This window comes from Stylophora pistillata, chromosome 8, assembly GCF_964205215.1.
Source record: "Stylophora pistillata chromosome 8, jaStyPist1.2, whole genome shotgun sequence".
Classification (NCBI taxonomy): domain Eukaryota; kingdom Metazoa; phylum Cnidaria; class Anthozoa; order Scleractinia; family Pocilloporidae; genus Stylophora; species Stylophora pistillata.
Window position 1 is genome coordinate 18528574 of NC_142526.1, and position 24319 is coordinate 18552892.

Genomic DNA, 24319 nt, shown 5'->3' on the forward strand with positions numbered 1-24319 from the left:
AACACTGGATACACGCCTAATACGACATGCCTGTTAACACTTCGTTTGCTTTTTTGACTTCGTAACGCAATTTAGCATTAATTATTCTAATAGCAACTCCGTCCAACGGGTAAAATGGCAATATCTCTGTTTCATATTTAATGAAAGGACAAATTAAACGAGTGGTTAGGTTCCTTATTCTTTAGCTTGCATTTAGCTCTCTGTGAAGAAAAAGGGTTTTTTTTAAGAATTTTTGGTATTTTAACTAAAGCGTAAAACTAAGAAAATGTATTGCAGAAAAAAATGAGCGTAATTGCGGAATATTTACAACGTAATGAATTGGTAACAAGCCAAAGAAAGAGAGCAGTCATCCAAACAAAACCATTATTGAACCGCATCAGTTGAAGAAGAGTGTTTGAAAGAACATTTTTCAGTAATCCTATCATGAAGAATCGGCAATCCAAAGTGTATGGGGCCACTGAAACGCTGGTCAGTAAAAATAATAACCAAAGGGAAAGTGACAGGAACATCGTACCAAACAAACACGAATTTGGGGAGGAAACTCACATTTTAAACGACTTGGTAAATTTTGACAAAGTACCTTCGCTTTTTCACCAACCGTATATAATATCGAGCTATCGCAAGTGTGATTCATCCGCTTGGTATTGTTTCAAAAGCTTGTTTCAAGCCACTAACGAGACGATCAACATCTGGAGTCATCTTTTGGCGTTTGCTGTTTTCGCGCTTCGCTTTGCTTCAGTATTCACAAAACACAAGTCATTAGAAGATACGTTCGTGTATCCGCTGATCTGCTTCGCATTCGGGATTTGTGTAATGCTCGCCATGAGTGTCGGCGCGCACTTGTTCAACTGTATGTCCATTAAGGCTTGTCACGTCTGCTTCTTCTTCGATTATGCTGCCATTAGCATATACACCTTCACAGCCGGTCAAGTGTTTTATTTTTATTCCAGGCCGTTGAACACAAATTGGATGATATTCAACATTCCTGCTCTGTTCCTTGGCATCTCCGCCGCCATTTCTTTCACATCCACGTGGGCGTGTTGCTACTCGTTCTGCAGCAGAAGTCGTTTCGATGCAGCTTTAAAAGCGGGCACTTACATTAGCTCCTGGCTATTTAACACTTCACCTTATTTGACAATGTTATCATTATGTAGCACAACATTAACTTGTAGCAGCCCTCTATCCGTACAGTATTTCACTCGTCACTGCTTATTCTACGCGGGCGGGACGCTTGCGTATGTCTTCCGCGTCCCGGAACGTCTAATGATTGGCGTTTTCGACGTGGTAGGGCACAGCCATCATTTTCTTCATATTCTGTGCGCAATCGGTGCAGCAGATGAGTTTTCAGCTGTTGAACTGGACATGCTGCAGAGAAAGGCAATAATCGAGCCACTCCCAGGACCCACATTCTCAAACAGTATTTTGTTAACGATTTTAGTCGTTCTTGGAAACATCTCGGTGGTACTGTTGTGTACAAGGAAACTAAATCTACCGAAACACTGACTAGACCTTAGTTTAATGTGATAAATAAGTTTCTTCAGGAAAACTGTCTGATGATGTCCTTCACTGTTTGTCTCATTTCTCGCATCCTCCAGCAGTACAGAAAAGGATTTAGAGCCGAGTTAAACAAGGTAAGAGATATCGTTAAAGACCTAGTTCAGTAAAGTGGGAGTGTCTTCAAACCGGTGATAATCATGAAACTTGAGATTACGTCATAAGGAAGAAAACAAGCCAGTAGTTTCATTTGAACCCACATTGTTGTGGACACTGTGGTTTTGTATCGCGTTTTATTCAGTTAAATTCCTTCTCCATTTGGTTGACATCGGTGACCTTGGTCTTGTCTTTGTGCTCGAAAGGGACGAATTTTGCCGTAAATCTTGGTGTAGCAGGAAGCTGAGATTATTATGCAAAATAGGCGATGCTTACAGCAACATGGGGGGTGTAAAATATCATTACTGCTACAGAGATGCTGAAGAATCAAAGAGTAACAACGAGGGTCCTTACCCGCCTCACAGTCACTACCTGTTTGTATCTCAGGCCCAGGAACAGAGCAAGAAGTATGTCTACATACATTGCAGTCATTGTTAATAAAGTTACCCTGCTAAACAACAAGCTCGTGATGATAAAAGGAACCAGAACTAGTAGCAGTCCTTCGAGTGGTATGGCCGGACAAATGAATTGCACTACGTAGAGGATGTCAAATGAGGCCTACGTCCAGATCTGTGCATGCAGGGCAGCCTGGTAAAACGTTCGACGACGGATGGCAACGAGACCTTCTGGAGAGCAACAATAATCAAAATATTTCTTATAAATGCAGTGATGGTTAACAGAAACGACCCAAAGTTAAATGAATATCTCCTGACTGAACTGTTCCAAGAACTGAAGCGCGAGAGAATTCTTTGTTAGATTTCCATCTTCAGTTGAATTTGCAATTGACATCGACAATTTCACTCAGGCGAATTCGCTATGGAAGATGTTGTTTGACACTTACCCGTCCAAAAACGATGAAAATGGCGGTTATTGGAAACGTGCTGTGGGCCTCACCCTCCTCGAACGGCGTACGTCGTGAAAGAAAACAACGATTCTACATTAAGGGATAATCAGATATGTGGAGAGCTGTCTTATTTTTTATCTATGCTAATAAAGAAAACGAGAAAATGTTAACTATCGATCCTATCACCCAGCGAGAAAGGCGACTCCGAACTTGCCACTTTGAAATTTACATTTGTCAGCTCGTTAAATATCGACTGATCATATATATATATATATACATATATATATATATATATATACAAATATATATATATATACATATATATATATATATATATATATATATATATATATGATCAGTCGATATTTAACGAGCTGACAAATGTAAATTTCAAAGTGGCAAGTTCGGAGTCGCCTTTCTCGCTGGGTGATAGGATCGATAGTTAACATTTTCTCGTTTTCTTTATTAGCATAGATAAAAAATAAGACAGCTCTCCACATATAAACTTTTACTGAAACAGCGGTTAACTACAGTAATGGTGCTTTGATTGGTTTTTCTTGTTCACTTCCAGCTACCACCTAGACCCAGAGTGAGTTTTTTGCCAGTTAAAGTCGGAGTTTAATGCAGCATACATCTTAACTTGACCTTGTAAGAAACTTTAAAGGAGATTGAAACAGAAGATGATCATTAATTGGTAAATGTTTCAAACTGTTCATCGAATACGTTGATGTTGTGATTTTCACTTAGGGGTCCTTAGGTAATTATAATTTGGTTTTATCAACCAAGATGAAATTGTAAATTTGCCACCATAAAGAGTTAAAAAGCTGACGTTTCGAGCGTTAGCCCTTCGTCAGAGCGAAAGGCGTAGGGCTAGCTCTCGAAAGGTCAGCTTTATAACTCTTTACGGTGGCCAATTTACAATTTCAACCTAGTTGATAAAACCAAATTACCTTGTTACCCCCACCGAAGCAGCACCACAGTTTCTTTAGAAACTTACCCCCTTTATTCATTTGACTTTCACTTAGTTGACTCCCTTATCTTACTTAAAAAAAGTTCGACCGATTCTTGCTCAGCATTATCTCAACCATGATAACTGTCTCATTATCGGATAGAGCCAATAGCAGTGTATGTTATTACGTATTTGTGCGTGATTTGTAAATAATTCCGCCGTTTACCTTGACTAGTTTCCATTACAAATAAGAGAAAAAAGGAAAAGTTTCATCAGGGGGGAGTCAAAACGTTAAAATGAGCCTGAAAGCTATACAATTTCTTGAAAGAAGCATGCAGTTATATCCAATATCGGAAATTGATTTATCAGGATTTATTTGCAAGCAGCTAATTGAATTGACAGAATTGCCTTTTTGTTTGATTTAAACATTAAAAACAAACTTTGCAAACAATTCAATCAAACATTCTTAGGTGATCTTGGTTACCATTTGAGGCATGTTTCTTGTTGAGTTAAGCAGCCTTCATCTCTTTTAATAATCCCACGGATCAACTGAAAAAGAATCGATTAAGCACAGTTCTCCCAACCAACATGAAGATATTTTGGTAGTCAAAGGACATTTGACAGTACCGTTTCCTTTGGAAATACCAATTAATCCATAAGGGAATAGTTGGTGGAGGGCACAATTTTGGTTGATCTCGAAACGTTGCCAGTGGGGAAAGAACTCGAACCTACTTTACTTTTTTCGGATCGTATAATGGCGAATAATGATCCTACAGTTAATATCCTAAAATCACGTGTCAAAAAAGGAAACACGCGAATGAGCAAAGACGATGCGACCGCACGAGCAAGAACAGTCGAAATGCTTCAAAAATTAGAAAAGATGGAAGAAAAATCGCCAAGTAACAACAACAACAACATGTTGGGAGCTATTGATTTACCGATGAGGAAAAGCGCATCGTTTCAAAATATAAGCGAACTATCGGAAGATTGTCCGATAGATTTAGGAAGGAGGGGATCTGATCCACGGTCTAAGCCAAGCCGACCTGTCGGAGTGAAGAGAGACGCAAGTGGAAAACGGCAGAAACCCTGGGAACTACGGAGGTCTTCAACCCCTACTCCAGGGAGTTTGGATGTGAGCTCAATTCTCCGTACAGCTCTGGGGCGATTCTCTCCAGACGTGGGACATACAAGTGTCAAAGAAGGCGAAGAATCAGATGATCAATAAAAGATTAGTGCTGTTGCAAATCAGAGTAGGAATTGTGTTTATTAAATTGTCATCTTTGTGTACTTTACCGCAGAAGTGCAAATATGAGTTGCAATGTATTACGTGTATCTACTAAGTTCTTTATTAAAACTATTTTACTTTCTACAGACCGACCTTTACTGAATTTAAGTGGAATTACAATAAACATTGAGCTTTCGAAAGGAATTGCTATTTAGCGACGGAATAAATTGAAAAGGGTACATTTATACTCGTTCGTCTTCTGAAGGAGTCTGGATAGGAAACGCTGTTCTTTAACAAAACCCAGTCGAAGAATTCTAAGGACCTTTCTCTCGCATCGACCAAAAAACAAGTTCATGATCAGGTTTATCGAGAAACATTTCGCCTAGATTTTGTGGAAAGCCTTTCATTTTCTTAAAGCAAAAGATGTGCAGAATGTGAACATGGGTCATGATGAATCTCCTGACTACAGTGATGGAGAATTGAATTTAGTTAAGCAAAGCACCTCGTTGTAGTTCATCGCATAATAAAATCTTTAGCACACTCTTGACTTTAGGCACGTGCAGTTTATCGTCTGTAGAACAAGCTCTTGTCCGTACATGGTTCGGTACAAAGCTTACATCATCTTGAAATACTACATCATACATCTAGGATGGTACGGCATGAATCATTTCAATTCTCGCTCAAACCAGCTAATGAATCTTTGTCATCGTCAAGCGACATACTATAAAGATAGTATTCTACTTTATCGGTAGAATCACACTGGATGCCGCTTGTTTTGTCGGGTTTGCCCAAGAAATTACCAGACTGACCCATAATGGGACTCACATTAAACAGCTCTCTCGGTCTCTCGTTGGATGTTTTACGAGCGCGCACCAACATTGGGCTATCTGCTTGATGAATCTGTGGTAATCTGTCTCGGTCAGGAGGTTTCGAGGTCGAGTGCACAGCCGAAGACGACTTAATTGTCAGCGGAAGTGGAAGATCGTTGAGTCGCTCATTTGAATCAGATTTGATTACGGGACAAGACTTAACGCGCGATAAACCTCCTTGTAGGTGCTCAGAGTTAAGGTCATGTTGAGGGTTTAGATGCCTGCGCGAGATAACGGGACTGATAAGGGCTTCCGAGGGAGAATTCGAAAGCGCTCTTCCCCTAATTCTCAGGTGCCAACTCTTCTTTAATTCTGTGGGGAGTGGGCTGGAGATTTTGCGTTGGAACGTACGTCCTACAATGGGTGACTTGGGAATGTTATAACCCAGGTTCTCTTGGGATGAAAATCGAGGGAAGCATGGGGACAGGGAGCGAGGATCGGTGTGTCTGACGTCATGATTTGACCTAGACCTCCGCAGAGAAACTGCAAGTGAGAAAATAAGTAAGAAATCATTCATTTCGGGAATGTTACCACTCTCTTGATCAAACATAGCTGATATCAAATCCTCATAGTCAGGCGCGTAGCTCCCTTTAAGCCCGGGCTTACAAACTTCTCGGAATATTTATTTTTTCTTGTAATATATATACCTTCCCCATGGCCAGCCGCACTATACTTACGAGGTATGGAACAGGCTTACAAGCCAAAAATTACTTGCTACACCCCTGACAGTTACGTCAAAACTACATCTAATCTTAACTCGGGATTAAAGGTATTACTCTAAAGAATCTCGCAGACCTTTATCTGTAAAAAGCTATTCCTTTAGCAACCCGTTGATGAATATTCGTGTTCCTTCTCCCTAAAGAAACTTGTCAGTTGAGGCTGTCTTAAGTTGTACCGATGCTTTTCAAGTGCACTGTTACTTCATTTGGTATGGATACGAAAGAAAATACATGGCAACTTAGTATTTGTTTAATGTTTACAAAGACGGAAAAAAGCTTTGTTTTTTATTAGTGTATAGATTGTTGATAAAAATAAAAACCGGCGGCTGAAGGCAAAATCTAAATCGTATACTAAAAACTGAAAGAATCTGCGATGTTTGATCACTCTATCAAGAATCAATCGATTTTGCCAGGTTTAACATGTTCAAACAAATTTGCATCGAAATTATGAATCGTAAATGACTTGAGTTTGTCAACAAAATAGTAAGTGCGTTGATCGAAGAATCTGAAGTGAATTGGAGTATTATGACGTAATCTTACCCATGTTAAAGTGTTGAGTCTTGTGTACAGAAGAATTAAATTTATCAAGTCTAGATAAATGAAAACCCTAATATTTTTGCAGATATAAACACATTTCGTTTGCCTGACTAGGTTATAACAGGGAGAAAGAAAGAAGACAAATAAATTTCATCGCAAAGCGAGATGGTTGGAATCTCGAATTTGTTTTACCTCTTTTCTCCTTTCATTTTACGTTGGCCATTATCTACAGGGTCTGCACAGTCTAAAATTCTGTTCGAGTGGAGAGTTTGCTCAAGAATTAATTTTCCTTTACATTTTTTGATTAAGTAGCACAACTGATTGGCAACATTCGTTTTTCCGGCAATAAAAGAGTTATGTAACAAACTCGACTTACCCACATTTGCTAACTTCTCTTGTTGAGACACTTTCCTTTCATGAGTGATTTTGCCTTCAAAAACTGTGGGCAGACTGACATGTTCAGAGCTTCCAAATTCATTTTTTCCGTTCTGTGTTCCGACAACGTGGACATTTTCTCCCAGGTTTATTACATTTGCTGATTTGATTCCATGGCCATCAGTAGAGCGCTTGTTCTCATCAGTGTCTTGCTGGCAGATGTTGAAATTTAGATCCATTCCGAGTTTAGCATCGAGAGAAAGGTCTCTAAGTTCGTTATCACTCAATAGAGAAGAACTCATAAAGATCCAGTAATCCACAGTTTATTTGAGGCCTAGATGACATATCCTGTAGAACCGTTCTCTCGTAAAGACCATTACAGTAACTGTTACTTTAAATCATTGATGTAAAAGTTTCCGGTTCCCCCGTGTGAATGACCTTGCAAAATCCCGCTTAGTTTAAAGACTACTTCAAATGCAGGAGAGCTCGCTCAAAACCTCTTTCATTTTTGCATTAACTTCAAAGTAAACCAAGGAATTAGAAGCCCTTTGTTCTTGTGCATAGAAGACTTGTTCTTTTCAAGTTAGCAGCTATTCAAACTCTTAGAGTCTGGCCAATGAAATAGAACGTATGAAAGGGAGATGAACCTCAAACAATAAAAATGACAGGTAATTTTGTCTGTTCTTTAGTCTGTGAAAGAAAAACAGCGCCAGATAACTCGCGTGAAAGATCTGAGGCAAAAGACATGAACAGAGTGAATATAAACAATAACCAACTCACCCACTCACGTATACTCCACACCTTCTTCACGAAGACAAAAACTTCAGACAATAGAGAAGCAACTCGATTTCAACCTTTGTGCCGATGTAACTCACTTTAGCTCTCACTTATAACCAGAACGTGTCAGAAAAAGAATCTGTCGCAGTAAACTTTGCCGCGGTGGGGTAATTAGAATTCTTCAAACATTGAGATTTCATCTGCATTTCAAACGCGCGTTGTTGCGAAGACGGGAAATGTAATACGATTTGTTAAGGGCTTTTAAGGTCAACAGAATGGCATGTTTTGATTGGCTGAGTTAGAAAGGCATAATCGTGTATTACCTAAGTGAACAGAAGATCAAAAAGAGAATTGACAGTGAGTAACAGATGACGTGTAGAAAGCTATTTCAATAATTTCTCATTTAGCTTTCGTCCAAAGGTGGTGACCAAAGCTGAACTTTAGTTTTGGAAATGTTTACGAAGTGTTGCGGACATGTTTGAGCAAGTTTATGTAATTCTGTTTTGTGAATTGGGTACCAAGAGTCATAGTCAATAAGTAATTTAGGTGTGTTTTACAATAATAAGCTGTGAATCTGTTGGTTTGCGTGAATCAAAACGAAGAATTAGCTGTAACGTGGAGTATATCTGATACGAGCGTATTTTTACGTATGATGCACGATCCTTCGCAGTAGATAGCGCTATTTATGCAATAGCGAAAATCAGACCTGAAAAAAATCAGGCCTTTACGGGATTCGAACCACTGACCACTGCGATACTAGTGCAGCGCTCTACCAATTGAGCTAACAAGCCAACTGGGAGCAGGCCGTTAAGTTGATTCGTAATAAAACCGTGATGATAAATCAGATACAATGAATATATGAAGTTCATATATTTTTCATCATGTTTTGTCAGCGTTATAGCGTGGTTTGTTGTAATCAGTGCGCGCTGTAATAGAATCTTGACTTGATGTGGCCTTTATTCTCAATCCTAGCACCTACTGAATAATTATAAGTGTTTTTTTTTCTATATGACGACAGATGACACATTTCGAGCTCGGTTATTAACATACGTTATTAATTTCTAACCAGCAACGGACAAAGTAAAAATCACAAATGTCAGCCACATGAAGATACGAACATCAAACCCTGGTATTTCGCTGCATGATGCTTTACCTGTGAATTAAATAGAAACTCGCGCCTTGTGAGCTGGGCTATACACTGTGTACTGGGTTCATTTATAATGTGTTCCTAAATATTCAATCACAAAATCCTTAATGCTGACTAAGTCCTTTCAAAATTATGCAGATTAGCGGCGAGATGGATGTTCAAAAATTAAGCTATTCGTTTTAAATATTCTTGTCACGTCTACGACTAATAACTTTACGTTCTTTTCACGTGTGCTTGATTTACCGGAAATAATTGTTACCACTCTTCCACAGCTGACTACTTTGTTTCAACTTTGAAATGCGAGGTACGACTACATCAGTTCCATCGGTTAAACAGATAGTTTAACCGATGGAATAATATTACAATAGTTTGCAATTTCTTTGAACAATATTCCAGCAGCCGAATGATACTTAATGGAAAGTCGAAACTAAGCAAGAACAAAAGAATTGCAAAACAAGCTAAACAGAGGGCTGCTGTTAAAAAAAGCCACGATCACGTGCGCTCTGGTGCGCTAAAACGCCCTGAAGCAGTGATAAACGCGACAGTATGTGATTCTTTCCATTGGCCTCGTTTCAAAAGCGCCCGTATCCATCTAATCCCGTCAAGAATAAAGCTATCGGTTATCAAAAGAATCTACTTTTGAAATCAAATTAAAAGTTACCGTTTGTCGGTGCGTACTTGAGCGCGCAAAAACGCGTTTGTGTGGATGAGGCCTTAGGAAATACGTATATTACCAGGGAGGAACTTGAATTGCGTACAACTGCAATCAAACAACACTTTGCAACAGGTCAATATAAAACTCATTAAAAAATAGGCGTGGGCTATCTCAAAACACATTAAATGCTTAAAAGATGCAGTGTCATTCATGATCAAGTCAATAATCTGCAAAATCATGTGATGCTGCGATTTCCTGGGAGATTCTATTGAATGAAGTCGATCAAAATCCTAGGAGTTGCGCAATTAAGAATGTGGCTTCAAAGGATTAAAACCACCTATTTCATAGTGTTTTCTTCTGCTTGACTGAGGTATTTACTGGTGAAAGGCCACGTTCGTTCTCTAAGATAGTCCAGAATGTTCCCAATGTGATAATTACCTTCGTAAATGACGTTGCAATACAGCCTTTTTTATGCAGCTGCACGGTCAGCTCTATCGAAAATTTTAGCCTAAAAACGGGTTAAATTCTTAAATTAAAATCTGAGTAAGACCCGAGCAGATCTTCAAATTCACCAACAGTACTTTTTCTCTTTGGTTTAAATTCTTTTCAGTGTTTGCCCATTTTAAGAACTGAGTTTTTTTAAATTCCATTCCGGAAGAAATTTTACATGACATTGAGCATATCGGTGTAGCCTTTGGTTCATTAAACGACCATTTGACTACCGTTTTATGACCTTCTATTAGTTTCTATTTTTGGCTAGGAGACATTTTTTATTGTTAATACACTCTTCGTATCACTTCAGATCAAACCATCATTACACCCTATTAAGAACTTTACCTTTTTCAAGACAAATTCTGGTTACGATTACATATTTTCCAGTCTTCGTATTAAATGTTCATTAGATCTTCTTGATTTTGGGCGAGCAATTTTCAAGCAGAAAATATTAGTGAAGTTTGGTGAATATCCTTGCATAAGTTTTTAATTAGAAAGTGATTGTTTATATAAAAAAAATGAAACAGGCCTATTTTGCAAGTTGGACATCCACTGCTTGCCTATTTTGATATTTTATAATTCGTGGAATATCACTGCTCTGAAATATTGACTTTGAATACACATCCTTAATAACGGATAGTGCACTGGATATTGAATCAGTGGGTTTTTTCAACAGCTGAAAGTGTTTGAAATTTCATCAGCCAGCCTGTCTATACGTATAATAGAAACAAAAGCCCTACGTACGCAGGGAAAACGTATTAAAGATTTACTTAGTCACTTAGGTATTATGACGCACAGATAATCATTGTCTGTCGATTAGTGCACAAAAGAAAATTTATTGTTCACAGGTGAAAGGCATCTCTCAGTAATTAATCCCAAGGGCAAACGAACCACTTTTCTCCTTCGCTTAGTTGTCAATCGGCGAGAGCCATTTGCACATAAAAATTTGCGAGCATCAGACAAAAGATTGCTCCATGGTTTATAATTTAATGGTCGTTTAGCGATTAACACGTCAAAGAGGCGTATTTAAGCAGAGGTACCCTCGTCTTTAAGTTTAGAACCGGACTATTTAACAAGTAATGGAGAGCATGAAAGTTGCAACCCGCGGAAAAGCAGATCTACGCGAGCTAAATCTTGGGTATGGGAGCAATAACGTGCGATGGCTAAACGAAAGAGAAGACAGAATCCTGCAAATATCGCTGAATTCACTGGAAAAAGCGAGACAGAAAACACTTGACCGCCTTCAAAGTGAAGTCAAGGGATTGCACTCTACCTTACGAGAGCAGGTCACCATCCGATCACAGCCGATCATGCTTTTAACAGACACTGACGACAGCGAGACGTACACGAAAATATCATCAACAGTAACTTTTGATGAAAACTGCGGGATTTTAGGAACTAAACCCGATAATCAGGCAAAAAGCTTGGAAGACCTGGATGATTTAGAAGACTCAACTCTAGAGCATATTACTTTAGAAGGTAAGGGCTGCGGTTTAATAGAAGTACTTTTAGCGAGTAGTTATTAACAAGATACATATATTCTCACGTCAGCTGTTTGTCTAAACGGAGCGCGCTTCAAGTGGTCGACGTGTAAAGAAGCTCCGACTCAGCAATATTCCCTTGGAAATCGGTTGAAACAGTTCATTAGACAAGAATAATTCACTGAAATAACGAGAAATTTCTTGGATGCTTTGAGAATTGGAAGCAAAGAAATGGATGACTTGATTGGAACACACATGTGCCTATTCTCGGCCTGGAACCTTGCATGGAGCTGTAAACTTTCGTTCAGTATAAAAGTAATTGAAAATATTCACCCAAGGATGCACGTACTGAAATACTGAATGGTAAAAATTGGCGAACCGAAACCAGTAAACACGAGGAAAGCTTTAACGTGCTGCTTTCGCTGAAGAAGTGCCTTTGCTATCTTAAAAAAATACATATATTTTTTTTTTAAATTGGAATACATAATAACAGATAATTAATCGATAGTAATCTACCGCATGACTCAGAAATGATATTGATTTAGTCACGACTTAAAGCCCAAATTATACACTAAACAAAACAACCGATACTCAGAAACAATGCTAAATGTTACAAAAATTCTATCGAAATACCAAGCAAACAAAAAGACAGAAAAGCCATCAATAGTATTATTATCAAACGGTTTCATTTTCCATCACAGTTTCTTGGTCTAACGTTAACCCAGTAATGGTTGTTATTAATAGAACCATTACACGAGAGAAACATTTTTATTGCAATGGATGACTGAATCTTAAAAGAGTTTAAACGTAACAGTGGCAGATCCAGGGGGAGGGTCCGGATTCCCCCCCCCCCCATCAGACCTGACGCTTACAACTTTGAGACTGAAATTCTTACATCGACAGGATCGTATATCACTTTTTAACCGGCTGATTTTTTTAATTAATGTATCCAAGTAAACGGTAAGCGGCCAAGGAATTATAACGTGCAACCGCGAATGGTGGGAGGGGGTGTGAGGGGTGTTGGGGAGAAGTAATTGCCTCATAAGAGTCCAACAGACCTTTCTGAACCAAAGTTTGGACCCCCCTCATCAAAAATTCCTGGATCTGCCCCTGCGTAACATCCGTAATTGACGCAATAATTACAAGTGGGGCACGCATATACCTGAAGCAATGGTTGATAGAACATAATAATCATGATGTAAACTACAAACCATCCCTAAACCATCCAGAGGTGCAATTATAACCTCACTTGTCAATATATCCTCCCTAATGGAGCCCATGGTAAAGCCTACACCCCACTTTTTAACTCTTTACGGTGGCCAATTTACTATTTCAACTTAGTTGATATTACATAGTATCTTGTATCTCTCAGTTTTGCCACAGTTGAAACAAAATAGAACGCATGAACTAGTCTGTACTTATTTAATTCTGCTTCTCCATGAAAATTCCTTGTTGTTATGTAATAAAGAGGATAAGTTTCTTAAAGAAACTGTGGTGCTGCGTCGGTGGGGGTAACAAGGTAATTTGTTTATATCAACTAAGTTGAAATTGTAAGTTGGCCACCGTAAAGAGTTAAAAAATTTAACGAGAGAGAATAAAGTGTTCTCTTTATGTTATAGGACCAAATGAAACATCTAATCATCTTGGGTAAGAGGATGGACAATCAGAGAGAATAACTGACTCTAGCGACTTGCAAAGAGGAATATCACTTCAGTGTTAAATATTTTTTCTGAGTCTCTCAACTAAATTGTTCTATTTCATCTTGTAGATTCCGGTTTCTATGACAGGCAAAAGGAAGAGAAAGGCTCAGTGAAAACTAACAATGAAACTGAGAATGCTTGGACAAGAAAACTCTCTTCAAGCACTTCTAGCAAGACTGCCACAAAACGACAACTCTCGAAACAGCTCTCGAACTCATCCGACCACTGTTCATCTCCGGCGGCGACTTTGTTGGTTCATCGTCGTAAAATTTCCGTCACCGATCCGCTGTTCACGAAGGAGGTTAGACAGGGAGGCTTGCGAAAGACGCTCAGTCAAAGTTCCCTGCAAGTTTGCTCTGACAACTTAAACCGCGCAAAGGCAAGATCAACAGAAATGATAAACCTCGCAACGACATATCCCAATGGCCATGCTCTTAATGAACCTTTTATGCCATCTCTGAGAAAAACGCCGAACGAAGCCGTCAATCGTGTGGCTAGTCCAATATTCGTACGTAGAAAAAGATCCCATTATCATCCGTCGTCTTTATCATCGCCTCTAAGACCAACCAGAAAAGTCTCCTGCCCCACAAAGCTGCAGCAATTTGCCAGATCAGTTCACCAAGAAGAAGTCATACCTCTCCAACTATCACGTGAAAAGAATGGAAGAACGTCAGGCCTAAGTGTTTCCATGACAACTGATCTCCCTAAGTTGTCAATTTCACATGAGGTTGATCAAGTGACTCAAATTGGCGATGACAAATGTCCGAGGGGCAGTGTAAGTCCTTTGGGGATTCATGTTGTTGACGGCATGGACTGTACTCTTCAGGAAAAGATAAACAATTTTCTCAGAAGCTTGGAAAGAAGCGACGACACTCAAGAACCAAAAGAAAAGGCTTTTACATAGAGCTGGCCTCTATCCGCGCTTGTTAATAATTTTTTTAATCTAGATTATTAATCGATAGATATTGAAAGTAATGTAAAATTCTTGAGCGAGGTTGGAATTTACGATTTCATCCTGTAAGGTTAGAACTCAGCAAAATATATTGCAAACATTCTAAAAATCGAAACAAATGTAAGCCACTTTGGTAAAGCAGTGAAAATAGAATAACCTGCGTCAACAAGTTAAATGAAAAAAAGCGCTATCCCTTGGATAAAGTTTGACGAAATTTAATCACACCTCAAATTGGACCGATGTCGGCGAATGAGGTTAAATTTGGATAATTTAAGTGTAAAGAAACAAAATTGTATGTGAGTAACGGTTGAAAACTAAGTTAAATATTGCAGAATAAATACTTTGTAACATGTGTAATAACTACTTTGGCATTGACCATCAGTTGTTTTCTTACAGGCTTGGCCAGGGACATTGTAGGGAGTACTGATATCCCCAATTTTTCTGCCTACACCTTGGAATGAATAATTTAACTTCAGTGACAATACCTAAAATTGCTTTAAGTTGTATACAGCAACCTTATTGAAAACAAGTTTTCGTGCGATTCTGAAACGCGCTGGCATTTCATATACTTTTAAAAAGAGGATCCTGTAGCATGCTTCCCTTTTAAAGTGTCGACAAAACTCTCATAAATATCTTGTTTCACGTACCCTCGGTTTTCAACACCCATGTATGAAGATCAGAGTCAGTCTTTGTTCAAACGCTATGGGTAAAGAGACACTGAATTCATTCGTTCGAACGTTACATACTTTTGTACTGCAATTCGTGCAACGCCATTTGTGGTATTGCACCCTTTGAAAATTTATACCTTGACCCTTTTACCGCCAAGATCTCCATCGTAAATCTCCCTAATGATCAGTTCATATTTTTGTTACAATGTTAGTGCTGAGAATCTAGCATAGAATCACACATGCCTTGGTTGCACTTTGTTTTTCTTTCCCTCATAGCCTGTCAACCTCCCTTAAACTAAGTGACATTTTTCATTACAGCATTGGAGTTATTCTTGTTCAATGTATTTTACTCTAAGAACTTATTTTTTACGTTTTAGCTTCCTATTAAATACAATTGAATCTAAGATTTAAATAAAACTTGAATGAACTTTGCTTTGTATAATTTTGCATTCAAAGTTCATCTTTAAGAGGCGCATTGGGCTCAGATATTTTCTCTATGGCAGAGTTCCGAAGTCCTTCAAACATTTCTTCCTTCTTTCGCCGATGATGTTCGAGCTGTTTTTCAATAAACTCGATCGATAAGGGTGGTCTGTCTTCCTCATCCGCCATCAGATCACTTAACAGTTCTTGTGCCGCTGGATCGTCAATATTTCCCATTTCCAGATATTCCAGTGTTTCTCGCAGAGACTTTGACATTGCTAAAAGGTAGTTGCGAGCAACCTACCAGTGGACAAATTTACGTTTTAGATAAGACTTTAGTTTATAACTGAGTGTCGAAAGTTACCCGAGTTCGCACTGGTTTTACCTCATGCAATTTGTCTACTTCTGTCACTCGACTGACAAACAACTCCTCTCTTGTCTCTAATCTTGAATACCGCAGGTTGTCCAAATGTCAGTAATTGGCACTGATAACAGTCCTTTTCAGGGCTACTCTCATTGAACCAAGCAAACAATCTAGTATTACTATAGACTACGATCAGTCGCTGCTTTTCGGCGAAGTCCGTCGCACGAGTCACAAAAAGAAGGTTTCACGGCGCGCTAACATTTTTTTTAACAGAATAAGAAAGATGGTTAGTTTTTGAGCTCGCTAAAGAAACAGAGAAATATATTTTTTTGCCTTTTCATGAGCGTTTCTATTTTCTTTTTTTTTTTACCCGCCCGACGGACTTCGCCCAAGAGCAGCGATTGCTCTTAGTTGAAGTTGGTTACATGTATTTTCTTTGAGTCCTCGCCGCTTTTTTGAGATGCGTTCCCTGTTCAGATTGGTTTGTTGTGCTTAGTTTAGTTTGGTTTAGTCGTGGAAAAGCGCTCAGAGTTTTTCGTTAGCGTCACGCCCTCCCCCCCCCCCCCCCACCACTCTTTCGGGAAATCTTACCCACCACCCTGAAACGTTCAAAGGTGATCAAAAACATAACAAAACAAAACAAAACAAAACGAACAAGTCAACAAACAACCAAAAGCCTTCTCACCTTACAAGCAAAAGTGTACCGTGCCCCACTAAACCCAGGGCTCGGTGGTCTGGCTGAGTGAGGTATGATTCCTCGGAATATTACAATTCTTCCGTATCGTGGACGTACAGAAGCAATCCATTCGTACTGTTGTTGTCCAGGGGGGTTAGGTGTTCCGTCTTGAGATAAAACCTCCTCGAAAAATGCGGTTTCTCCATAGTTATTTGCCTCCCAGTCAGGGGTCAGGTACAAGAGAAAGGTGTATTCATGCTGCATTGCAAAAGAACGCCATAATTATCTTATAGATGCTACATCACGGTTTGTCCATCTTGAAAAAAAAGAAACTGTATACATTTGATTTTAACTTTTGAATATAATCTTCGCCATTTTAAGCCATCTCTGTTCCTTCTTGGTTCATAATTGGCTGTCACTTCTTTCTCTCTATTTTGTAGACTTATTCAACTGAAAGGTATATGTAGCTTCGCTTGTTGCAAAAAAGGAATCAAAATAGTGCCTGACCTTACATAAGTAAGAAACAAGAGGAAGGGGCCTTTGAAATGTTCTCATTAAATCAATCTTTTTCCGCCCTACTTCCAGTTTTTTTCACTCATTTGTCCCTCCAAACCTCTCCTCTTCATAAAACCTCGCCCGAGCTACAGGTATAGCCAGGGGGGTCCTGTGGTGTGTATGATCTCTCTTTCAACAATTTTTCTTGACATGGAGTGAGCTCCTCCATGTCATGAAAAAAAGTGATACATGGATTAATGTAGCACTACTGTGGGACCCCTTTCCCCTTCTGGAACATCTTGTTCAGGACTAATTCACAAATAACAAAACAATAGAGTTTATGTTTGTGGGCATAAATATGTTTTGGGACCAAATTAGGGTAATTTCAGCCAGAGTTGTTCAGCGAGAGTAAAAATGTGCTCTGGGAAGGGCCTAAAACCATATCTAGTGTATGCCCAAGAACATAAACTGTCCTGCTAGTTTAGTATTATCACTTTGGAGGGCACTGAGGAAATAAGAATTGAAAAAAATAATAATAACAATGACAAAGCAGTCTGAACAATCATTCAAGCATGTGAGCAGGCTAAAATGCCAAACTCTCCATTATAGCCTGAAAAATGTGCCATAATGCCTCACAGAGTGATAACAATAATTATACCAGTAATAAGATGTGTAGTTTACAAACATGTAGATTGAAGATATTCAGTAACAATAAATTTATTACTAAACAATCAATACCTCATTAGGCTCACAGTCTTCATGAATTCTGGGATAATGTGAGTTTCTGATGATATTCATGGATACATCATAAGGATACCATTCATCAAGGCCACTGAGGTATGTGGCCAGCAGCTTCACAATCTTCCACAGCCGACTTTTTACAAAGTCCTTCACCTGGGTTGAATAAGTAAATGGTTAAGACAGAATCTGTTCATCTATTTTTTGAAGTTAGTTTTTTTTAGCCTTTTCTATCCTATCAAGTTTGTGATGAATAAATAAAAAAACAAATAATAATTTAACAATGGACATCCACTGGGTGGCTCTTCTTGTCCACTGTTTCCAGATCGAATTGGAATTTAGAATGTTGGTTTTTGAGGAGGGAGGAAAACCGGAGGACCCGGAGAAAAACCCTCAGAGCAAGGATGAGAACCAACAACAAACTCAACCCACATGTGACGTCAGGTGCGGGAATCGAACCCTGGCCACAGTGGTGGGAGGCGAGGGCTCTCACCACTGCGCCATCCCTGCTCCCCTTTTGATGACAAAAATATTATTGCCCCACCCAAAAAAGAAGCGAGATAAAAAAATCTGCCATACGCAACATTCACATGCCACGAAGCTACCAGAGTTTAGCAAGGTTCTACTACCACAGAGTGTCTAAAAGTACTGCTACTCCACCCTGGACAGTATGCTAGCCCACAGGGTTACCCAAACTGAATTCATCAAGCTTCCCAAACAGTTCACTGCATGCTACTCAATTGTACTCCTGAATGTAGAGGCAATGTCACAATAGAGTGTCTTTCCCAAGAGCACAAAACAGTGACCAGAGTCCAGAGTAGTACTCACTTGGCCACCATGTCTCACATAACTTTGCATGGTTTTTCTCATAGTATTCAGCTTCTTTGATCATTCCCTGTTGTTCTGACAAGCCTTTGTGATTACTTTGCCCTTAATATCAACACACTAAATTGAAAATCACTCTCAGTAAAATGATAGGTAAGGATATTTTTCATTTACGCACTAATAATACTCAATGAATGAAGTAGCTCTTTAAACCCCATTATTAGCCAAACTTACTAACTAATAAGAAAAATCAAAGAACATAATTTTAACCTTTAACATTGCAATCCAGGACACATTGTCATGTTCTTCATCCACACCATCAAAAGGCTGATATTGAAAAACACTGTTGTAGTGTAACAAGAAGAGTCGCAATGCATCAAGATCTGATTTGTCAACTAGACCATCAAAGACGGCAATTTCTCGACCCTGACTGTCATGGAACCTCCTCTTCTCATATTTACTCAAGTCCATTGCAGGAAGGTTACCCTCATCTGAAAGGGCAAATCCTAGAGTTTCCTGGCTTTCTGATTTTTCAATTAATCTCTGTTGGAGTTCAGAGGAGATAGAAGCACTTGGTTAGTTCAATATTTCAGTAGAGGGCTAATAGTATTCTTTTAAGTCACTAGAACCTACATTTTGTACACCAAAATTTACCCTGTATGTTCAAATTGACATGTAATGTTTGCACTAACTTATATTTATTTAATTGCATATTGTAGAAGATTCCTACACAATAAAGAAGAATCTTCAGAAATTTGCCCTGCTCCCAATATGTGGCTTTGCAGCTAAGTTGGTAGCAGTGTTCAACAAGTGTCTGGGAGGCAATTTTTGGGTTCAAATTTCTCTTCAATCTGAAAGCAGCTTGGCTCACTGCTGTAAATTATTGTGTGTTGATCTGGATTCATGAAAGGCTAAAAGCTATGACTAAAATTTCTGATTCCCCTCGATTTGCCTTCTAAAGAATGGCCAAAGACCACATAGGACAAATATTGGACAGTTGAGGTTCGACATAATACCTTTGTTTCGGCAATAGCTTGTTTTGCTTTCTCTTTTGATGTTGTCACTCTTACAAGAATGTCAAATTGGGCTTGTACATATGACATTGCGGGAGGCTTGAAGATAAATGGAACTGTTGCATTCCAGACAACCATGCGTCCCATTTTGGGATACACGGCAGCTAGAATATCTCCATTGTCTTTGTAAAAAATAGCCTCCCCGTAATCATTTCTCTTGAAGTCTTTATTCAGAGATATTCTGATGATAAGTTCATCTTCACCTATATTGTTCCCTGCAAAAACATTAGAAAAAAAAGTAAGAAATAATTATGCAGTCAATAACAAGTTAATTAGTGAGTTATTATAAGCATATTGAAATCATGCGAGTTTTGGCAGTCCTGAGAAACACTATTGCCTTGATGACATGCCTTTTGATATCCTTGACGATGATCATTATCATAACCACATGACAGTTTGCAACTGTCAGTTGAATACAGTCCAACCTCAACAAAAGACCACTTCTCCACTATAGCCATTTCCCTATAAAGGTCTCATTTATGATTCCAGAAGACAGCTCATACATTTGCTATTATGCCACACTCTCAACAATGGCCACCTCTCCAGAATGACAACAACCTTTACAACATATACCAAGTCTGCAAATAACCTTTTACCAAGGACTTGTTTCTACTGGAACCAAGTTAGGTTTCTATACTTTCAAGCTAGATATATATCTTATTAACCAAGCGTGAGGGCTGTACTGGGAGAATATTGGCCTGAGGTCTTGACAGTACGGACCGAGCACAGCGAGGTCCGTACAAAAAAGACTGAGGGCTGATATTCTTCCGGTATGGTCCCGAGCAAGCTTGGTTAATAAGAGATTTATTATATGACTGAAGTTCAAAGGGAAACAAGTGCGGTATCATTCGGGACCATTCAGGACAGTGCCCGCTCCAATACTTAGAGAATATTGGACCGGCAATAGATCATTTTGATTGGTTGATTTTAGTTATTGGCCCTCTGACTGCTTGAGTCGTGTAATAAGATAGGAGTATTGCTCCTTCTATGTCAGGTTTTCGTGAAAGTTTCTACACTCCAAGCTGTAGCAATTTTGGTAGCCCTGGTGGGCAGAAAAAGAAATCTGTCACCTACAATAAATAGCAAAAGTAGTATTTATTCTTCTATAAGCTGAGACCCTAAACTTTGGTCTGTTTTAATCAGGAAGGTTCTTAAAAACATGTAAATTGAAAATAATCGGCTATAAGCGGAGACCATATTCAGAGAATTCCATTCTCGAACAAACTGAAATGAACGCAAAAGTTTCGAAACAGAACAGAGTTTCAATGCAGTATTGCCGCCGAAAACAATTCGAAGATAACCAGAGAGTAAGTCATCAGTGAGTCGCTTGAGGAAAGATCAAGAGAATCTCTTTAATGGAGAGCTTGAGATGTCAGCAAAATGCACAACGATGGGCCGTTACACTCCGAAATATCCGCGGCTGGATGAGAGATTACTTTACTGGTTTACAGAGCAGAGAAGCCAAGGTAAGTATCTTTTTACGTGATCGGAAATTTCAACACCGTGACATGTGATGAGTTTGTTTACCAATCGTGGGAATGGGCAATTCTGATTGGTCAGTTTCAAAATTCTTAAATCACTTTTGCAAGATCTATACACTCATTCAAAACCTGCAGAATCTTAAAATACTCTAGACGGCATGGACGATGAAGCAATCTACTCGGAAAAAATGGCAGAACTAGCAGATGAGGAGGAGATGGATGACAAATTCCACGCCAACACTGAAGACAAGCAGTAAGCCGCATTTACTATGCACTGAAAACAACAAACCACTCCTTTTGAGGCAACCACCTAGTAAATAAACTCAATGACCAACTTCAACTTGTTTTGTTATTTACTTCTGCATGCAATATCTCGGCTTATAGACCAATATATCTATGTTTCCTTTGAATTTGCTGTTTCGAAAAAATTATGTTTGGAAAAACACTCGGCTATAAGCCAAGAACCCTTCTCTAACTCAAATTTTCGAGATTTTGGTAAAAATTTTGTGAAGAAATCGCTCCGCTTATAGATGAATAAGTATGGTAATCTGTAACCCTCCACTCAAGATAATCAATAAAAATCTTGTAATTCAACTTTAATAATAAAGTCACATAGTTCCTGCTTCCCTCCAAAAACTGTTGCAAAAAAGTTAGTGACCATTTTGGTTCAGTACTATCAAAAAGAAACATAGAAGTGGGGCAGAGGGAGCAGGAGATCAATTAAAGCTATTGAAAAAAAAAATCAAAAAGTAGGGGAGTATGATAAGACTTTTGTCTCTTATTGTAGCTTTGCTTCAAAGTTACCAAATTCAAAATATTTGCTTGGCCATAATGTAAGAATCTCTAACCTTTTACCACAAAGTGCTCACAGCCTATAAATAAGATGATTCCTCAGTATTGCACTGTGCATCCTGTACTGCACATAAAAATCACATAATCAGGCAAATAAAGTGCATGCATTCTGAGAACATGGTACTGTTTTTCAATCAGTGGACCAGGTTAAGAGGTACTACAATGGTATAAGCTCTTGAACGAGCATGGTGCCCTATACTTTTTATCATATCATTTTGGAGTACAAATTGTCCCCTTTAAATTGAATAAATGAAAAAAAAGATCATTGATGGGAAAAAAAAGATATTGCTAAAAATGTGCACAAAGGCTGTTACTCAAGGATGCAAATTATGACCTTAAAGGCAACAACTTGAGGAATGTTTTGAGCTGATGTCCTTTAAAATTGCGTGATTTATCCATAAAACATAATATCAAATTGTTCCATATGACCAAGACATTCTATCATCAAGTTTTTTTTAAGTGTTACTGAAAAACCCTTTCTTCCAACTACTGTAAAATATGCCGTGAACTGATGAAATGATGTGTGTGATTAGTGCTAGTAGAGGCATTAATCCTTGAACTCCCATGAGTGACAAAAGTTGAGAGTAGGATGTATCAACCTTTTCCATCTCCAAACATGATTAAATAAAGATAATTCCATGGAAAGTGCCCACAGACGCTCTTTATTCTCAAGTTGGGATACATGCAGTTTTTTCAGGCACTGCAACATATGAATAAAAATCACTCAAGCACTTTCTGTGGTGTAATGTTTTTACTTCATACACACTGAGATTTTTTGTTATTGACCAATACATTTGAAAGATCGGAAACACACAACTGTGAAAATACATTACTTGTCTGATCAGAGACACCAACAATACTACTTCACAATGTAAATATCAGTATGTATGAATTATAATGAAATTTCTCTTGACAATTTCAATACATTTTCCATCAATGAGGGAAAAGAATAAGTTCTAACAGTTTCAACTGGAGATTTTCTCTTGATAAAATATCCTATTCTTCTAATTCATTTACAAGGATACCTGCAGTAATTTGGAAGGAGAATTGCAAATCAGACTTGGTGAGTTGAAACCTCACTGTATATACTGGGCAACATAGGAACTTATATAATCCTGAAGTATTCACTCACAACTGTTGGGGATTACAATCGAGGATTAAGCTTTCAAAAATAATGAACTGTATAGTTGTATAGTTTGAGGGCAACTATACTGAGGGCAACAAACAAAAGAAATTATCAATGTTAATTTACACCTAAAACTTTCCTTTTCTTTGCGATGAACTTCATTGTTTGCATTAATGTTAATTGTTTCAAAATAAAGAACATGAATATCAGACTTGAAAAAAAAAAACTTAGTTTCATGATGAGTTAAATTCTATAGATATTTTCCTTACCCTTGCTAGTGGCAGTTATAAAATCCAGTCTGCGATGCATTGAGAAAGAGACATCGTATGGAAAATATTCTCTCCCTCCAGACAACTTTTCGACGACTTCGCGGCTTATGTTCCACAACATTGTATCAGAGAAAAACTCTGGATTGACTGGAGCTACCCACGGCGAATTACTTGATGTATTAAAAGTCTCAACGTTTTGATAATAATCGTTGTATGTGTAAAACCACGAAGAGATCTTCCCTGCTAATTTCCCAGAGGTGACAAGGCCATAGTACCCACGAACAACTTCTGACGGGAAGAGATTGTCTATAACAAATATGTGTCTTTCTCCGTCGAGATACCTTCGTAATAATTTTGGTTTTGTTTGACTTGAGGAACACGAAGATAGCAAAAGAAAGTAACTAAAAAGTACTTGATAAATCATTTCGTTTTAAAACTTGGTCTCTTATTGCAGAAAGGAAGCTTCCTTTGTTTCCTTTGTTGAAGAAGCTAATCTTTCAAGAAACATTCAGAAGACAACAGGCTCTGGCTGAACTTCAGAGTGTAGGCTGGGGCGAACAAAGAACTGACACCACCCACGTGATCTTCTAGGTCTTCATTTAGCTAGAATTTTGTGCGGCACCTGGCGAGATTTCCAACGTGAACACTTCAATTACTCGTCAAGATCTATATAACTTAGGCTTCAGTTCCAAAGGAAACGCACGGGTTGAAATACAGCTTCTTTTTTTTTTTCGTTCAGTCGCAAATCGCAGTCAAGTCCTTAACACGCATGCGCGATAGACGAAGAAAATGAGAACAGGAGCAAGTAACACTAGAATTCGAGGAAAATAAACAAAGTAACGTAAGTCTAAATAGAATGATAATTGATGACTATGAAAGAAAAAGGTACGGCAATAAATATGCTAAAAGACTATTAACTCAAACTGGTCAGATTTAAATCACAAGAGACAAAATTTTGAC

The 24319-nt window shown here is 38.5% G+C and overlaps 4 protein-coding genes across 5 annotated transcripts; 2 read left to right on the forward strand and 2 right to left on the reverse strand.

The window, feature by feature from the left end:
- Positions 1-104: 104 nt before the first annotated feature.
- Positions 105-2664, forward strand: LOC111329207 (membrane progestin receptor gamma-B-like). The gene is made up of 2 exons (XM_088731998.1): positions 105-1631; positions 2038-2664. The coding sequence occupies exon 1, from the start codon at positions 424-426 to the stop codon at positions 1501-1503; it is 1080 nt and encodes a 359-aa protein (XP_088588124.1). The 5' UTR covers positions 105-423; the 3' UTR covers positions 1504-1631; positions 2038-2664.
- A 2102-nt stretch (positions 2665-4766) lies between these two features.
- LOC111329186 (uncharacterized) lies at positions 4767-8688 on the reverse strand. Of its 2 annotated transcripts, XM_088731999.1 has the most exons (4): positions 7949-8688; positions 7569-7858; positions 7170-7538; positions 4767-6020 (listed from the first exon to the last, which is right to left on the reverse strand). In XM_088731999.1, exons 3-4 carry the CDS (start codon positions 7468-7470, stop codon positions 5338-5340), a joined length of 984 nt encoding a protein of 327 aa, XP_088588125.1. In that variant the 5' UTR covers positions 7471-7538; positions 7569-7858; positions 7949-8688; the 3' UTR covers positions 4767-5337. The 2 variants fall into 2 exon arrangements, with proteins under 2 accessions (XP_088588125.1, XP_022789532.2); XM_022933797.2 differs by having other exon boundaries at positions 7170-7858; positions 7949-8682.
- A 775-nt stretch (positions 8689-9463) lies between these two features.
- LOC111329194 (uncharacterized) lies at positions 9464-14724 on the forward strand. The gene is made up of 2 exons (XM_022933814.2): positions 9464-11718; positions 13489-14724. The coding sequence occupies exons 1-2, from the start codon at positions 11319-11321 to the stop codon at positions 14322-14324; spliced, it is 1236 nt and encodes a 411-aa protein (XP_022789549.1). The 5' UTR covers positions 9464-11318; the 3' UTR covers positions 14325-14724.
- LOC111329193 (uncharacterized) lies at positions 12245-23895 on the reverse strand. The gene is made up of 6 exons (XM_022933813.2): positions 23360-23895; positions 19575-19846; positions 18829-19101; positions 17734-17889; positions 16510-16758; positions 12245-15760 (listed from the first exon to the last, which is right to left on the reverse strand). The coding sequence occupies exons 1-6, from the start codon at positions 23781-23783 to the stop codon at positions 15491-15493; spliced, it is 1644 nt and encodes a 547-aa protein (XP_022789548.2). The 5' UTR covers positions 23784-23895; the 3' UTR covers positions 12245-15490.
- Between the last annotated feature and the right edge of the window lie 424 nt (positions 23896-24319).

Bases quoted from the DNA above. Each gene is read 5' to 3' on its own strand.
- LOC111329207 (XM_088731998.1), top strand. From the start codon at position 424: ATGAAGAATCGGCAATCCAAAGTGTATGGGGCCACTGAAACGCTGGTC.
- LOC111329186 (XM_088731999.1), bottom strand. From the start codon at position 7,470: ATGAGTTCTTCTCTATTGAGTGATAACGAACTTAGAGACCTTTCTCTC. The intron at 6,021-7,169 runs GTAAGTCGAGTT...TCTCACTTGCAG, and splicing joins AGAGAAGTTAGCAAATGTGG to TTTCTCTGCGGAGGTCTAGG.
- LOC111329194 (XM_022933814.2), top strand. From the start codon at position 11,319: ATGGAGAGCATGAAAGTTGCAACCCGCGGAAAAGCAGATCTACGCGAG. The intron at 11,719-13,488 runs GTAAGGGCTGCG...TTCATCTTGTAG, and splicing joins AGAGCATATTACTTTAGAAG to ATTCCGGTTTCTATGACAGG.
- LOC111329193 (XM_022933813.2), bottom strand. From the start codon at position 23,783: ATGATTTATCAAGTACTTTTTAGTTACTTTCTTTTGCTATCTTCGTGT. The intron at 16,759-17,733 runs GTATTGATTGTT...TTTGCAATGCAG, and splicing joins AAGACTGTGAGCCTAATGAG to CATGAATACACCTTTCTCTT. The intron at 15,761-16,509 runs GTGAGAAGGCTT...GTCCACTGGTAG, and splicing joins GGTACACTTTTGCTTGTAAG to GTTGCTCGCAACTACCTTTT.